Source organism: Nipponia nippon, unplaced genomic scaffold (assembly GCF_047370975.1).
Source record: "Nipponia nippon isolate SJK-2023a ecotype South Korea unplaced genomic scaffold, ASM4737097v1 scaffold_9, whole genome shotgun sequence".
NCBI classification, from domain to species: domain Eukaryota; kingdom Metazoa; phylum Chordata; class Aves; order Pelecaniformes; family Threskiornithidae; genus Nipponia; species Nipponia nippon.
In genome coordinates this window covers 8,296,224-8,308,334 of record NW_028262413.1, presented here as the reverse complement: position 1 = coordinate 8,308,334, position 12,111 = coordinate 8,296,224, and the positions used below count along the sequence as shown (strand labels likewise).

At 40.1% G+C, this 12,111-nt stretch overlaps 1 protein-coding gene across 27 annotated transcripts in view; it reads left to right on the top strand.

Moving 5' to 3' along the window:
* Window positions 1–12,111, top strand: part of MAGI1 (membrane associated guanylate kinase, WW and PDZ domain containing 1) — a 359,795-nt gene that overhangs the window by 342,495 nt on the left and 5,189 nt on the right. For 12 of the 27 annotated variants that reach the window (XM_087743422.1, XM_087743418.1, XM_087743412.1 and 9 more), the window contains 5 exons: window positions 2,824–3,027; window positions 7,968–8,058; window positions 8,180–8,243; window positions 9,265–9,411; window positions 10,635–10,773. In XM_087743422.1, the coding sequence (XP_087599548.1) occupies window positions 2,824–3,027; window positions 7,968–8,058; window positions 8,180–8,243; window positions 9,265–9,411; window positions 10,635–10,773 (645 nt within the window). The remainder of the gene's footprint in view (window positions 1–2,823; window positions 3,028–7,967; window positions 8,059–8,179; window positions 8,244–9,264; window positions 9,412–10,634; window positions 10,774–12,111) is intronic. The other 15 variants (XM_087743432.1, XM_087743416.1, XM_087743410.1 and 12 more) reach the window with 7 other exon arrangements.

The window sequence follows — 12,111 nt, the reverse complement described above, 5'->3', positions numbered from 1 at the left end:
AAACTGATTAACTTCTCTTTGGCAATCAGGGTTATTCTGATCCTCATTATGGAGCGAGCATGCTGATAGCTGGAAGGTTTTAATTAATAGTGCTTGCTGGTGAGACATGAAATGGGGAATACCATCTAAAAAAACAGGGTGGGGTTTTTTTTACCCATTCCACCTCTTCCCAAATCCATTTCTTCAGAGTAAGGGGGGAATGAAGTTCATGCGATGTCACACTTAATATCCTGCCCTAATAGAAGTGGTCATGGTTTCTGTCTGAGGACAGTCCTTTCTGCTAGGCAGACACCCATTTCCAGGTGTTGCTGCAAAAGGGGTGTACATAAGCTGGTTCTGCAGGTATGCACAGAACAGCCTGCTCTAGAGCAGAAATGCCATTGCAAGGGGGAAACCAGTCAGAAATGCTATTTTCTTCCCTTTCCATCTCCTCCAAAAGGGCTAGAGGCAGCATTCACTTATACTTTGTGGGGGAAAAGAAGGTGTTTCTTCCCTGCTAGTCTGTGGTATGTGGTAGGGATGGTGGGGGAAAGGAAAGACAGAACGAGTGCTCTGGCCATCTGCATGCTTCCTCTCAGCGCAGGGTTGTGGTTTGCAGACAGAATACATTGCAGTCTCCCTGTACAGCTTGTTCCTGGGGTGTGCAGGTGCATGTGGCAAGAAGTGGCCTTTCCCCCTTTTTTTTCTAGGCTTTTTTCTCTGAAATTTCCTGCCATTGCCCATCAGCAGTGCCATTGCTAATAAATCTATGGAGCATCATCTCCTTTGCTGGTATTGATGTAGCATGGGCCATTTCTAACACTGTTCTGGGCAGTCATGGCAGCAGAGATTTCAAGGGGGAAATATCTAGTATGGACCCGGTGCATCGAGTTCTGTCAGTTCTCAGGTGCTAGGCTACCTCACGCTGTCCTTGCTGCTGGAAACTGCTCTTCCAGAATAGGTATTTTGGTGCCAGAACACGACGGTGTCATGTAATATAGATTAAACTGAACTCAGTCCAAACTGGAGAGAGAGCTTTTATCTTCTGAAAGTATTTGCAAACATGTGTGTAAATAACTTTTACTGTATGAAGACTATGCTCTAACTCTTTTCTGCAGAGAAAGCTTGACCTGAGGTTGTAAAGAGTTGTGTTTGCTTTAGCCCAAGATACTCGCTAACTGGAAGTTTTCTGTGCAGGGGCTCCTCATGGAGATCTGTTCATCTGTGACTGTTTTTCCTTTAATTTTTTTCAATTGTATTCAGCTTTTTCCTAATACTCTGCATGAGATGTGTGCCTTCTGCTGCGTGGTGCTTGCTTTGGACCTGCTTTGTAGTTTTTTTCTTTCATGGGTAGTATTTAGAGATGGGCCAAACTGGTTCTAAAACCCACCTTGGTCACTTTGGTGTGGGCTCTGTCATCTGTGTTCAGTGGACTGGATAGAGTAGGAACTCATGCCCTCAAAACAGCCTTTAAGCTGGATGGGGCTTTGTATTACCAGAAACAGAAACTTTCTAATATCACAGTAAAAGAAGAAAAAAAAAAAAAATCCCCTTACTGTTTGCAACTAATATTAATGCTTTCTGCCAGTTCTCATCGCATCTTTCCAACCTTGTTCTCTCACCTCACATTCCTTTTCTTAGCCTTTTCTTCTTTATGGTCTTTCTAATTTTGTCATGTGTGCAGCAATGGATATCTCTAAAACTACTAATCAAATAAAGACTACACAACAGATGGGCAAGTGCATCTTGAGGGTGAATGTATTGTGGGTGCGAAGTATGAGATGACCGCTCTGTATACCTCATGGTTGTAATCACATGCTGTGTGCCTGACGGCCTCTTGCCCATGTAAAGAAGCCATACAAAAGCCCAGTGGATTTATCTGAGTGAAGTTGTGTATCTCCTGTGTCCCAGTTCTTTTATGGACAACCCTGTGTTTTTGGGACAGACAATTGCATGAAACAGGAGGAGAATTTTGTCTCCAAAATACATTCATCCTGAAGTGCTCTTGCTCTGTGTGTCAGACATCTCAGTTGTTTTGTGTGTGGTTTTAGAGGTATTTAAATGAGGAGGTCCTTATTCCTGCCCTGCTCCCATCCCGATGCCATCTAAGATCATAAAAGGGGAAGGGTTAACAGAGGCTGAGGTGGATGCCTGCACCAAACAGGTTACCTTTGTCAGTCTTGGCCCATCTGTAGTGGTCCAGTATCTTCCCTGGTAGTACCTTTATTCACGATGGAAGAAAACGATTTCGTGTTGCTTCCCCATGCAGCGCTGATAGATTGGGTCTTCGTGGTAGAAAGGGAGTCGCACTCCCTCCTGGGCCTAGAACAATTTTTTTTCTTTCTAAATCGAGAAAGAACAAAACATTGGCAGAAGCTTGAACAGCAGTTGACTTAGAGGAAGACTAGAGAGGCTGACACTGATGTAACCTTGGAGGAGGAAGGTTGTGTTTTCTACAAACAGTTTCAATTTTTCGGTTCAAAAATAAAATCAGGATTTGGGTTATGATGGGGCTGCTAAGTGCAGTTGTAGTCTATAAAAATCTCACCATTTATTAACAGAAATCAAGGTGGGGGGAGTTTTGAGTGATTAACAAAACACCTCTTTGTAAAAGAAGTATTGTGCACTCGTACTAGTTGATTGCCAATGTTTTGAACACTGGCAGCAAAGCTATCCTATAATAACTTTTGCTTGATGCATTAATTAATTAACCCTTAACCTTCTCTTTCCCTTTTCAACCCTTTTTCTCCTTTTCCCCTTCACCATATTCCCACGTATGTAAACAATTAAAAAACAAACACAAAACAAAACAAAACAAAAACAACCCCCAAACCAATACAAAAGCGGGAAATGCATGTGTGGCCATGCCTCACAAAATAGGTCGGATAATTGAAGGGAGTCCCGCAGACCGCTGTGGCAAGCTGAAAGTAGGCGATCGGATCTTGGCTGTGAATGGGTGCTCCATCACCAACAAGTCACATTCAGACATCGTCAACCTCATTAAGGAAGCGGGAAACACCGTTACCCTGCGCATCATTCCAGGAGATGGTAAAGTATATGTTTCCTGCTGTCTTATCTGACCCTCTTGTTGGTTTTGTTCCCGGGCTTTTTGCATCACTTGTTGCTGCAAAAGCATGGAGGACTCAATTTCCACTCCCACTTTGGGAATTAGCAGTGAGGGAGGTTGTGAGTTTTCCATAGCTTTATTTTTTATTTCTTTCTATAGAAATGGGAGTTCTTTTTTTAAACAGGGAGATGCTGATTCTACATTAAAAAAATAATATTCCATTCTATCATGTTCCTCCACGTATCTGCTTAAAATGATCTTCTCTAAATTTAATGCGTATCTCAGTACACTTTGGTTTGATTCTTAGATTAATAATGCAGCTTTAGAATATTTGGGAATCACATGTTAATATGTGGGGTTCTTGAAGCTTTGTATAGACACAAGCAGGCTATAGAGTAAAGAGATCACAGAAAGGGATAAACACTTTGTTATGTTTTAAGCTGTTTGAAAAGAAGATTTGTTTTTATTCTGGGTAAGTTGCTTTGGGAGCGAGCTCAGTATATTTTGAAATGACTTTGTTAAATGACGATGGCTCTGGAGCTGCTGTGGGCTTGCCGCCGATCGTTGTAAGAGTTACCCTAGATAGGATCTCACTGTTTCAGATCAGAGGGAACGTGCAGGATCCCTAATAACATGCTGACACTTGGTACTGGTTTCAGGTCATTGAACTATTTAATAAAAATAAGGATCTGTGTTATATATCGGTTTCATTCAACTGATCCCTAGCTGTGATGCCAAATAGGAACAGAGCAGAAACGTATGTAAAGTATCTGTAGCAGAACTGCAATTGCTGTGGTTCTGAATTCTAAAAGTATTTTGTTTGTTCATTGTCCTGCTCTGCCATGGATGGGTTCATAGTGAGAACTCGTTAGGCAGAAATCTTTTTACATTGCTCTCTTTTTAAGCCATGGGTATAAGATTTGATGGCTCAGATACAGTGCTAATGAGCATTTCTTAGAGTTGTACAGAACTTGATTTGCATTCAGTTAAATATAGAGAAAGCGTGATTAAGTTTGAAAGAAAGGCTGAGAAAGTATGGCTGAATTGAACCTGATACTTGTAAAGCAGAATGAAGAAGTTGCATGATGTGATTTCCAGTGAGAAGCATTCAGTAGTTGCTAACTCTCGTACTTTCTAATCTAAAACATGGATTTGTTTACCCCACAGAGCATGATTATGCTATGTTTAGTTATAGGATAAAAATAGGCCAGGATGAGAAATGATCTGGTTATACATTATTTCTGTTTAGGATGATCTGTTTTGCATAAAGGCTTTATTTTCCTACTGTTTAGTAGCTACCAGGTCAAATGGTATATGATCCTTCACTGCTTCCAGCAAATTGAGTGTTCATGAATAGTAAAATGGCTGAGAATCAGGCTAACATCTGAGCTGGCCTGTGCCTGCCAGTTTTGGAAGGTAAACTGGGAGAAGAATTGTTCATTACCTGTATTTTGGTATCTGATCAAAATCAAGGAAGGTGAATCTTTGAATAAATATATAAATAAATATTTTTTAAAAGGCAAAAATACCTAAGAAATAAATAACTTTTGAATGGTTTAAGAATTTTTTTAAGAAGAATATTGCCTCCTGATGTGAATGCTCAGCCAGTCTTCTTCATGCAAATATGGGTACAAAATATCATGTTAAATTGCTTAGGTTAGAGGGGAAATCTATACCTGTGACTGACATCAGGTATTCCTAGAGAAGGTGGAAAGCTGTAATTTAGGGAAGGAGTCAACTGTTCTCTCTCATAGCAATGCAGGCTTCGAGTCTGTTTATTTACTGTCCCTTTGAAATTCCAAGTCAGATTGCCAACTCTGCATAGAATTACCTGCATTTAATTTCCAAAAGCCGGTAAGACCAGACACTCTCAAAATTGGTGGGAGGTTTGCTCTAAAAAAATTAGATTTAAGAAATTGGTCTCAATGTTGTTTTCTTTTTGCTGTCTTTGGGTGCTTTTGTTGGTTTGTTGCTTTCTTTTTGTTGCTTTTGGGGTGCTTTTTTGGTAAATATAAATGGTCTAACAGTGCACTTAAAGGGGAGAAAAAAAGAATACATCAGAAGCCATGCTTCTCAGATATACATGAAACTAAGGCTCAGCACAAGACTCACAATAAACTCACACTGCTAATCTCTTCTAACATTATTAAAAACACCAAGGGCTTTTGCTGTGTAATAAGTCTTGCACCAACTCATTGCCGTAGACCACTACAGGAGTGCATTTGCACTGAAATTACGATGCTTTCACATACCACTAGCTGATGCAAGGATACAGAGAGCTGAAAAATGACAAGCTTAGATTAGGCATTTAATTGGTGTCTGAGTGCTCTAGGGCAGAACAGGGCAAGGAATCAATGAATTATTTAGGATTTAGAACATAAAATCGTAATTCTACTAGAGGTAATTTTTCCTATATTTGTGTTCTGTTCCAGTTTTGCATGATGGCTGGCATGCACCCTGAACGAGTGTCTAAAAAACTAGCAAAATTATGCACAACTCCTGACTCATGGGATAGGGTGGGCTAAAGATAGATACAGTCGAGTGGCATGAAGATACATCTGTACCAAGATGTGTTGTTGCTCTACTTGGTATTCTTAGTGTGCCCTACTAAAGGGTAGGAATCTTGCATTCTCTTTGAAGCCCATCTTCATCTGATCTCCAAATATTTGTGGGGGTTTTCAGAGGCTTTTGTTCTGGATGAATACAGAACACTTAACCATGTTTTGGGGCCTTCTTATGTTGGAGACCAATTTTAGCATCAAGGCATCTTTCCAAAATACACAGAATTATTTCTTAAAATCCAACCCTTAAACCACACATAGGGATGTCTCCTCACACAAGCCAGCTGTCAGTGGCGCATCCTCACAAGGGCATGTTTTGCTCATGCCTACCCTGAGAGGTGCAGGCAGACCCAGGAGCTTCTCTTGCTCTCTGAGCCACCGGACACAAGCCAGCTCTGGTCTGGAAGACGTTACATCTCCATATGCTGAAGGGTTTGGGCACAGTGCTGCAGGCAAAGGAGCTGTGCTCTCGTTGCACGCATCTGTTTGGATGGTTCTTCTTTTTCTCTTTCCCTTTTCCTGAGTTTCCCTTGACATGCACAGACAGGAAAAATCTTCACCTCATCTAGATATGTCCGCAGTTAAAATAAATCCATGAAATAAAATAGGTTCCCGGGACCAAGTAAGCCCATGAATACCACCTCTCCTTAATTCAGGCAAAACCCCTCCCATTTCTGCAATTTTGTATTACAGCTGGACTCTGTTTAATAATGGCAGATTTCTCCGTAGTCAATAAAATGAATTACCAGATGCCTGGAGCTTAAGAGGCAAACAAGGGCAGGGTAGAAGACCTTGTAATTTTATGTTGGAAAACCAGATGTTTCCACCCGGTTTTCATTGCAGTTGTCTGATGGTAGCTTTTTTTAAGTGGGATTGGAACTAGAGAAATTCAGTCAAGAAACAAGGTGCATGACCTTAATTTTAGGCAGAATTTTAAATGAATTCTGCGTTAGCTCTGGTCTTATTGAAGTCTATGATAAAGCTCCAAAATGACAAGGGGACCATTTTGCCATGCCACGCTGCGAGGGACACCTAGATAGTCCCTTTCCAGTTATGCCTACAGCAAGTCCCTTCCCAGTTTTGTGAAGCGGGAGAGAGGACCTCTCCTGGAATCACCTCCTTCTGTACATAGAGAAATATGGTGTGTGCCCAGGCTGGTGTTGGGCTGAGGGCCATTTGCCATGGCATAAATTGAGTTTCGAAGTTAATCCTCCTCTCTGTATTCTCTTGGCGAGCCCTTTTGTAAATGGTACCTAGAGCTGTTGATGCATTTGGTACAGTGGTTCCATGTCCCTGCATGCAGCTTTGAGTGCTCAGGCAGCAGTCTGTTGTATTTCAAAGACGGATTTCGGGAAGTTTGGGTTTTAGCCACATTCAATATCACCTTGTGAGGTTTTAGATAAAAGCCACATCTCAGTCTTGCTGAAGATTGAAGTTTCTGATGGAGGAAGCACTGATAAGCTTATAATCCATGGAATAGTTATTACTACTATAAAATTAATCCAGTCAAGCTACCATATTTGGAGACTTTAATGATTGGAATTCATGTCATTAGACAACAGACAAAATATTCTTCAACCTTTCCTCCACAAGTCAGTCTTTGTTCTGGGTATGTCTAAAGGGCAGAGATGTTTCTAATCCAGATTTCCCAATATTTTTTTTTTTCTTTTTCCAATTGAGTGGCCTCGGGTTTTTCTTGAGGTTAATGAGAGTGCTGATGTATTTGGTTACTGAAAAAAACTTCTCATTTGTGTATTTATTATATAAATAGATATATAAAAATATACTCTCTCTCTATATATAGTATAAATATATATAAATATTTGACTCCCTGCTCTACACTATTTGTGTTGGGTAGCTGTGGCAGTTTCTGGTATGCACGTTTTTTGCTAATTAACTTTTGCAACGATGATTAAGCTAAATATGATGCCTTCACTAAAGCCTTTACTTTTTCAAGAGTATAGGATACAGCAGCAGCAGTTATGTGGCAGTGTTTCTTAGTTTGTTAGGGGTGTTTAGAAGTTTTTCTCTTACAAAAAAGAAAAACAGATTACACAGTAATTTGGTACATCTGATGACAGATACCAGAAAAAAGCTGAAGGAAAGTTAAGTTTCAATGGGCAACTCAAAGGTCAATATTTCTTTGCAACTGAGGTGCTGTACAGTTTCATATAGATAATTACTATGACTTAGCTTAGACTTTATTCTGTTAATTTTTGGATTTAAGAAATTTGAGCCAATCTCAAGTTCTTTAAAAACAACATAATGATGCTTTCCAGTGAAATGCCTTTGTAAAACTTTGTTTTGTCAGTGAATAGCCAATAGTCTTCTGTCATAATGAAAAAAAATTTATTTTGCAGAATCCTCCAATGCTACTTTATTGACCAATGCAGAAAAAATTGCTACAATTACAACCACACATACTCCTCAGCAAATACCACAGGAGACCAGGTCAGATTGTTTTCCTTGAGGAGAGCATGTTGACATGCTCTCTCTTTGGTTACTTCTTGATCATCTTCACATCCCATGAGCTGTATTTTTCCTCTTTCCCTCTTTCTCTCATTCATTACAGCAGGAGCAACACCAAACCAAAGCAGGAATCCCAGTTTGATTTCAAACCACCCCAAGCAGCACAGGTAAGGAGTACCTTTCTAATTGTTTTGTTTACCACAGATTGTTGCTTCCAGTCTGCTTGAGGGCTGTGTTCAAATATTTCCCTTGAAAATTCCTACTGGGAAGCTGTTCTCCCTCAGTCTGTTTGCTGAAGAAAGAGGAATTTGCTGATTAGTTTCTTAATATGTGTTGCTGCTGTTTCAGCTGAGAAACATTTCCAACACATTCTCAGCAAGACTTTTAGGGAGAACAAAAAAAAACGGAAAAAAAAAAGCTGACGTTTTTACGACAGTAATAATTTTTGTGTTTGTTTATTGAATTGTATATTTTGAGGGGCCTCTCCAGAAAGTACTGTTGTGTGCAAGTGATAAATTCAGAGAACAAAGAGGAAAACTTAATAATGGGCAATAGCTGGAGTGTTCCAGCTTTCACAGACAGCATCTTATTAGAGAGATTATCTGTCTTACTGTTAACTTCCCTTGCCACTGGCCATCCCAGAAGTAACCTCTTCCATTACAGACTTCAAAACTTCCCTACGCTGACAGCGTTTGTGAAAAACAATGCACGAACTTCTGAGCTTCTTGCAAAGGAATAGATGAGGTGTTAACAAAAAGGAAAAGCCAGCACCATGGCATAGACTTGTGCCATGTACCATTAAACATTTCACTAAAGCCTGGCACTGGAAATGAGGTCGCCCTAGCCTTCCTTTGCAGCTGGGAGAACGCTAACGACCCTCCAGAAATGTGTCTTTTGGCCCTGGGCACAGGAGGTGTCACATAACAGAGGTGCCTAAAAATACATGGGACACGGCCAAGCCCATTCGTCCCAACAGCCCTTTGCGGACCACCGCCGGCACTCCAAGTTGCAGGGTGGGATCTGAGGAAGCAGGAAATCCTAGTCTGTGTACGAAAACTCAACTGATTTTCTTTTTTTAGTTATGAGTAATGAAAAAATAATAATATTCGTTGGTTGAATAATTTGAAAATGAGAGTAGAGCAGCATTTAACTTTCTGTTCAATCGCGCATATGTTGTCTTCCCTCCAGCAGGACCAAGACTTTTACACTGTTGAGCTGGAAAGAGGAGCCAAAGGATTTGGCTTTAGCCTGCGAGGTGGCCGGGAGTATAATATGGATCTGTATGTGTTGCGGCTAGCCGAAGATGGTCCAGCTGAGAGATGTGGGAAGATGAGGGTATGCACAAACAGATTTAAAAAACACACATCTTTGCAATAAGCTGACTTCCCTGCCTCTCCCCTACAGGCACACCTTCTGCTGTGTCAGCTAAGAGGAAAATTAAATGTTAACTGAAAGGAGCAGTGGTTCCTATTTACTTCTGTCAATGGCTTCTGTCACTCTTCGTATACAGTCTATAACAGTATGCCTGCATTGGAAGATTTCACCCCTTGTTCCAACCTGCGTTTCCAAATTCTAATGCATAATTTGACTTTTAAAGCCTAACAAAGATATGTGTAGCAACAAAAATGTAATAGCTGCAATCTTTGCCAGCGCCTTTAAAGCTGGAGCCATGAGTAGAGAACTGGGGTGTCGCACCTGATCCTCTCCTCTGCTGGGGGGTAGAGTGGTGAGGGAGCATGTATACCAACCCATGGATTCCAAAATTATAGTGTAGTTTTTTATTAGTATTAACTATTAACTTCATGTATGATCTAAATTATAAACATAACAAGGACGTGTTATAAAATGCCGATAGAAAAATTAAATTGGCGAGTTTTATGTACTCCTTGCTCCTCTCTTAGAGAATGCATGATAACTTTACAGCATATGTCTTTTCCTTCTCCAGATATATCACACGAAGGGCATTTTCAAAATTCTTTTGCTAGCAGTAGATTTATAGGTCTAAAATTTTTGCTGATGAAAATAAATCAGTGCTGCCCTGTGGAAGCCAATGCTTTGACAAGCTCTTCCAAGCCCTGTTTTCCTATCCTGATAAATGATTATATTTACAAAAGCAGGTTTACTGGTTCATAGGTATGTATCTATATCCAAGTGAGAAACAGACCTGAAAAAGCTATTTGAACATCCCAGTTACAGCAGACTATAAAGCAAACAACCACTTTGACCGAAGACTTTACAAATAATCAAAATAAAGTAAAATAACACCAGTTCTAACACAGGTCTAGGTATTGAGCAATACAATAATGCAAGGTGGTTTTACAGAACAGCAATGAAATTTTTTGATATCTCAAGCTTTCCCTGTCGTCTTCGTGTCTCCCAGGCCCCTGCATACTGTCTTTTGTGAGCTGCCACCAGAAGGAGTTGGGTATATTTAGCTTCACCTGGTGCATAGTTCTTCTTCCACCTTTGCTGTGGCCGTTGTCTTGTGTTGTGTTGGTGGTGACCCTCGTGGGGACTTGTTTCTAATCTCAGACTTTTTTCTTTAATTACATTGACAGATCGGTGATGAAATCTTAGAGATCAATGGAGAAACTACCAAGAACATGAAGCATGCTCGGGCCATCGAACTGATTAAAAACGGTGGCCGCAGGGTCCGCCTGTTTCTGAAACGTGGAGATGGCTCTGTCCCAGAATATGGTGGGTCAAACTATGAAAACATTCCTTTCTTCCCTGGCATCACTCCATGAATGATTTGTCTCAAGATCTGAAGCGGGAATTCTTTTTTATTTTCCTTTCTCACCAGTGTCTTACCAACCTTTGCAACATATGGTTAATTGCCTCGCTTGTGCTGAATTTTCTACACATTTCATCCTTTGCTTGCTTCCATGGACTTGGGGCGCAGTGTAAGGCAAGATCATCATAGCAGTATTTTTGGTGATCAGAGAGGAAAACAAAACTAAACAAAAAAAAACCCTTATTGTCTTGTCCAGCCAAACAAGGAATGTCATTGAACTGTGCCAAACTTGTTTCTCAGCGGCTGAATTGTTGTTTCAAATAGGTCTCTACTTCTAATCAATGCAAAAACTGGAATCCTGAATTATTATTCTGAAGCAGTGATTTTTTTTGTTAGGTTTTTCTCTTAGTTCCTGTCTGTATCCATAGACATGAATGCCGAGATGGCTTATGAGATTTTTGCCTTCCCTTAATATTTATGTAAATATTTATAAAGTTATTTAAGAAAAAGAAGGAAAAAAAAAAAAGCTTTACTGCAAAAATATATTGATTTGGCCTCCTGAGCCCTTTTCTCCCCCCTTAAACTGTCTGCTGTTTTCAACTAGTTAATTTGTAAGGTCTGAAAAGGTGAGGAGGTTACGAAAAGGTGCTCTCGTGTCTGTCTTGGGGGAAACATTCAGTCCTTGTTTCCTACTAAGAATTGCATTAGATTTCCTTTTCTTCCCCTGGAGGTTGGATTGCTGGGTGGCTTAACTTAGCACACTATTTAATATTATAATTATGTCTTATTTATTTGAGATAATTGTCGAATATTGTGCCCTCGATGGAGGGCTACTCCCAACCAAAGGTCTTTGAGGTTTCTATAGAAACTGATGATTGAAGGGATGTCCTTTATACTTTTCTCCCTGTATTTGGGTTATTTCTGTGTCAGTAAGTTCTGTGTTTATCACTCACTCCGTGTCCTAAAACCAGAAACAAACCCTTCTGCACAATTTATGAACTAGATTTTCTTTTCATTTACTGTACCATGTTTGAGAGTTTCTGCTCACCCTGCTCATTATTTAACTTAAAATGACCAATTCAGAGTATAACCAACAAACAATTGAAGTGTTTAACAATATGGAAGGGAAGTTGTGGGTTTACACTTCTGTAATATAAATAGCACACCAGAAGGTTCAATGATGGCACTGAAATTCTGTAATGTTCTTTCTACTTTTGTCTTTTCCTATACTCCTTTGGATGTACAGTACTGTATCATATGCTAGACTGCATAAGTACCCTGTAAATTAAGTGCTTCACTTC